General features: G+C 32.6%; 1 protein-coding gene across 1 annotated transcript; it reads left to right on the top strand.

Annotated features, from left to right (window-relative positions):
* The first annotated feature begins 3,731 nt into the window (after window positions 1–3,731).
* LOC125195010 lies at window positions 3,732–4,414 on the top strand. Its single transcript, XM_048093217.1, has 3 exons — window positions 3,732–3,833; window positions 4,022–4,081; window positions 4,161–4,414. The coding sequence occupies exons 1-3, from the start codon at window positions 3,732–3,734 to the stop codon at window positions 4,344–4,346; spliced, it is 348 nt and encodes a 115-aa protein (XP_047949174.1). The 3' UTR covers window positions 4,347–4,414.
* The last annotated feature ends 1,215 nt before the right edge of the window (window positions 4,415–5,629 follow it).

Raw genomic sequence — 5,629 nt, 5'->3', positions numbered from 1 at the left:
ATTCCTTTAGATTGGGCCACAAGCACCAATAAAGAAGACAGCGGTGTTTATACGATGAGACATATGGAGACATACTTTGGCAGTAAGGGAAGGGATTGGGATATTGGCTTTACTCCACGAGGCATGAAGATTCTACAGGTACTCAGAGGAAGATATTGCGAAGCCATGCTTACATCAGAGAGCAACAAGAAGTGTATGGATATGATACGCGATGCTAACATCTGGATGAATGCAAACAAGCAAAGATTGTCTGCGTTACAGAACAAATACAAGGAATGGTTTAGCCGTAGAAGCAATAAGTAAAAAACTGTTTTATTCTGATTTGAACAAAGAGTGGTTTGATGCTTATCATGTTTTGAATATTTGGACAAAGATTATCATGTTTTGATTTGATGCTTAGCCATAGAACCAATAATTCCTGCTGTCTTGATTTGAATATTTGATGTTATCATGTTTTTTAGATGGATGTGTAAAACAATTTTCAAATGTGGTTTTTAAACTATGCAGTCTGTAATAATATATCAACTATCAAATCAGTACAACAACTTAAATAGAAATGTCAACAACTTGAATTGAATGTCAACAGTTAATAGTTTCCATATAAAAACTCAACATTTTGTCCATACCTTAATTATCAAATGTCAATAACTTATAGCAAAAATGTCAACAGCTTGTCAATAGGCTTCATATAAAATTTCAGACAACTCAATATTTGGAACATATTCATGAATTATGGTCATACAATACATATTAATATAAAGCAAATTAAATGTCAAAAACAAAAAAGAAAATATAAATAAATTGTGCGTAATGTAAATAACTAAATAATTGTCATGTCAACTGCCTTTTTTTCTAATAAAATGGAGGAAAAATAATTTAATTCCAAACCCTCTACTCTAAAAACTATTTCGCTAACTCACAAAAAAGCGTAGCAATAAATATTTCTCTTCCATCTACTCTCTCACAAATAGATTACCGCTCAAAAAATTTCGACTACTCTCTCATATACAAACCCTTAATCTACTCGACTTCATCTCTTTTCTAGATTTCTAAATCGATTAAGAGTATTAGGAATGTCAACCGGACACAAAAACGCAAGTGATTTAGTTGGATCGTCGACCGTTCCTGGAAAAACGACATCAGAAATGGAGGTCAACACCAAATCAACAAAAAGCACTGAAACGACTGGTTCAGGTTAAAGATTTCATTCGTTTTTTATTTGTATGACTTCAATTTTAGGTTTTTAAAACACAGTTTGATTATTCAAAAGATTTAATTTTTAGGTTTCATTATTTAATTTTCTAATGAGTTCGATTTATGCTTTTTTTAAACAGCAGAAAAATATTCTTGCAGTTATATTTAAATTTTTATGATTATTGACATTAGAAGATGTCTGTTGACATATTGGTATTGACATTTTATACAATAATTATTAACATAATGTATGCTTATTTGAATTGTTGTTGACATAGTCATATGGTTGCTATAAAATAGATATGTTCTGTATACATAAAGATGAATTCATATGTGAAGTGTGAGAGGATTACATAGTATTATATTATATATATACCAACAGGGTATGACTGCACTTGTCATATGTATGCTTGTAGATGCTATAAATTTTGGCATGATATTACTGTATTGTTGACATTTTGTTGACATAGGGGTTTTGACATTTTATACAATAATTATTGACATAATGTATGCTTGTTTGAATGGCTGTCAACATAGTCATATGGTTGCTATAAACTGTATATGTTCTGTTGACACGGGATTATTTATATTAAAAAGCGTATGACTGCACTTGCCATATGTAGGGTTGTAGTTGCTATGAATTTTGACATGATATTACTGTATTGTTGACATTTTATTGTACTTGATTTTAATCCAGAAAAAAAGAACACATCAAAGCGTAAAAGAAGCACAACAATTGATGAGGACGAGTTAACTATATCTGAGATTAGAAGCAAAAGAAAAAATGACCGGAAACAGTTAATTGCTTCTGAGATTAGAAGCAAAAAACGGAATGACAAGCACACAGAGGTTAAGGAACAGAATAAGAAAAGTAATTACTTTTCTAAACGGCTTCTAATCAAAAGGAAGACGATGTTTTTTATTCAAACCATGAGACAAATGAATGAGGCACAGGTTAATGCTGTGAAGGAGTTGGGTTTTGGGAATGTTTTGCATTTCAACATCGACTACATTCCTAGCTTTTTGGCATTCGAATTGGTGAAGAGTTTTGATGAAAAAAGTGCAAGATAAAGCTTAATAATGGTAGGAGTGTTAATATCACAGAAGACGATGTGGAGCTGGTATACGGATTTCCGAGAGGTAGGATTAGTTATTCCAGATATGACTGTAAAAGTAATGCAGATTTCATGAGAGAGTTAGGCAAAGATTGTGAAATAAAAAAAGGAGGAAACGTTAGCCATAAAGCTGTTGAAGAACTTATGTTAGCTGATTGTCAAGGAGGGCCAATGTTCAAGAGAATGTTCTTGGTACTATTAGAAGCAACATTGATTGAGCCATCAACATGTGGAACAATCAAGTCTAAGATTGGGGAAATAGTTGATGATCTGGAAAATATTAGAAATGTCAACTGGTGTTCGTACACATTGTCTGTTCTGAAGTTTGCAAAGGAAAATTGGTCAAAGAAAAAGAAGAATGCTTTTGCAGGACCACTTCCTTTGCTCATGGTATGTTTTACATTTCACATTACAGATTATTAACACTGAACATAATTATATTAGGTTGTATGAGTAGTTGATATAGCTAGTAACTGTTATTGATATGGATTTTATATGCAGCTGTGCTACATAGATAGAGTTTTACAAGCCAAACGTTCAGTTCCTCGTACATTCCCAATAATGAAAGGCTGGACAAGCACTCATCTGCAAGATAGGGAAAATCGAGAGATAGATGTAGGAATATTTGGTAATGGACTTATCTTCAAAAGATATGTCCGTAATCTGGAGCAGGAGCAGGAGCCTCAACAACAAATTCCACACGTAGTTGACAGTGGGGTTGGGTCTTCCCAAAGTGTTGTCCCAAAAGATATCATGCAGAATGTAGTGAAATACATTCTACTCATAAATTATGGGAAGAACAATCTAGTAAAAACCCTTGAAGAAGTTCCTACACATGTCAAAACTAATCATCTATTTGGATTAGTGTGTGATATTGCTAGATCTGCAATTGGAAGCCCAACAACTTCTGTTCAATCTGTGGAAGACAAGTGTGTAAAATTGGCAGAGTCATTTCTTCAAGACAAAGATGAGGCATTTGACAACTGTAAAAGAATCTGTGAATCAATAGTTACTGTCGAAAAGAAAAAGGAAGCACTTGAAGATTTGACTGAATTTCCAACTTTCAAATGGAGAGATTGCTATAACAAAGTAAGTACATCATTTTGTTTACATAAGTTTGTCTAAGTTGAAATTAATTTAATATTAATTATAAATTACTATTTCAATAGACTGCTGAAGAAGAAATACATGAAGAACAAGAAAAGGAACAAGAACAAGGACAAGGATCAAAAGAGGACACATCATGTGGTGTCAATAATGAATCAGCGTCTCCTATATCACCAACTGTTCTAGAATCTGATAACAAGGGGATTGAGAAAGAAAATCAGAAAGATCTTGAACAGGTAGAATTTACAATAACTATCTTAAACTATAAAGATATTCTGCATATTGTAGGTAAAAATATAATTGACATAACGTAATATGTTTCAATTGAAACAACAGGAAGATAAGGAGAACCAAGATGACACACATGTTGAAACGGACAGACAAAATCCACTGGATAAAGAAGATAATATTGTTGAGGTAACTAAAACTAAGATTAAACAGTATATTATTTTTTATCAAATGAGTGAAGTGTTGTTGACATGACTTTATAGTGTAGTTGATATAAGTTATAATAATTATTGACATGGCTTCTACGTGTAGTTGACATAACTTATAAGTGTTGTTGACATAGCCTCTATGAGTAGTTAACATATTATGTACCGTAGTTGACAGGAGAAAGAAACAGAATACATATCCCTACATCGCCAGTTTCTGATCCTAAAGGGGTGAGTCAAATCTCGTCTTTTGTTATTTAGAATTAATTCAAATTAATTTGATATTAATTATAAATTACTAATTTAATAGGCTGTTGAAGAAAAAGAAGAAGAAGGAACAAAAGAAGACACAGTGGGTGATGACAATAGTGAATCAGCCTCTCCTATCTCACCACCAGCTGCAGGTCCAATGGATGACGCACATGTTGAAATGAACAAAGCAAAGCAACAGGAGAAAGGAAAAGAGAAAGAAGAGAATATTGTTAAAGTAAAGTAACTGAAACTAAGATTAAATAGTATATTGTTTTTATAAAATGACTGAATTGTTGTTGAAATGGCTTGAAAGTGTGGTTGACATTTTGTTATAATTGTTATTGACATGATTTGTACGTGTAGTTGACATGTCTTATAATCGTTGTTGACATGATTTGTATGTGTAGTTGACATGTCTTATAATTGTTGTTGGCATGAATTTTATTTGCTGTTAACATGGTTCTGTGTGTAGCAGACATAGTACGTACAGTAATTTACATAACTCGTATGTGCGGTTGACACAATATGCACCATACTTGACATAATTATACTAGTTGTTGACATGGCTAGTATATATAGTTGACATGATTTTTAATTGAAACTGACATGAATTTTATTTGCACTGACAGAAGACTGTTGTTCCATTCTCTGAGATTCCACTGACAGAAGCTAGTGTGAAAAGGTCTGATGATAAAACGCATTCCGACCCATTCCTAGGCTCTCCAGTTGACATAAGAGCTGTAGATACAAAAACATACCTGGAATCTTATGAAAGAACTGTCTACTACTACATACTAGAAACAGAAGGAACAGATGAGTATGCATTATTTAATTATTTCATTGATCTAAAAAGTATTTTTAGTTTTCTATGCAGTAAACATAATTTATGAATATTGTTCATATGTCATTTGTATAACTTCATTTCAGAAATGCATGCGTTTATGAAGATGATTTTACTTGGGCGACCAAGGAATTGTTTTTATCACTGAAGCCCCATGTTGAAATTAATGTGGGTGTAATTAACGCGTGGGCTTCACACCTGAACAACAGAGAAAATGAAAGGCCAACAACATCACTTTCACGCTTTTTCATGAGTACATCTCCATGTGTAAGTAATCTTAAATTATATGTAAACTGTTTGAGTCAGATGTCTCCCTAACCAAAAATTTTAAATGCAGAACTTCAATGTAACAAATCGGCAGGAAAATTGGGATGCTTCGACAGCAAAGAGAAATTTTATTTCTCAGATAGATAATGAGGTTGAAAGAAGACCAGATTTCAACTGGAGAAAAATTGATTTGGTAATAAGATCTAAAAATGATATCTATGTTAGAATATGAACAAGTATTCTATGGATATAATTGTATATTTCATGTCATACAGGTCTTCTTCCCAGTTTGTGCAGATAACCATTACTACCTTGTAGTATATTGGATGAAGAAAAACATCATTGACATCATAGATAATATAAAGCCACTTAAAGATACAGATCCGTTGAAGAATTATGACATTGATATTGGCTTACTG

This window comes from Salvia hispanica, chromosome 6 (genome assembly GCF_023119035.1).
Source record: "Salvia hispanica cultivar TCC Black 2014 chromosome 6, UniMelb_Shisp_WGS_1.0, whole genome shotgun sequence".
NCBI classification, from domain to species: Eukaryota; Viridiplantae; Streptophyta; class Magnoliopsida; order Lamiales; family Lamiaceae; genus Salvia; species Salvia hispanica.
The sequence above is the reverse complement of the archived record's forward strand: the minus strand, read 5'-3'. Positions and strand labels throughout refer to the sequence as shown.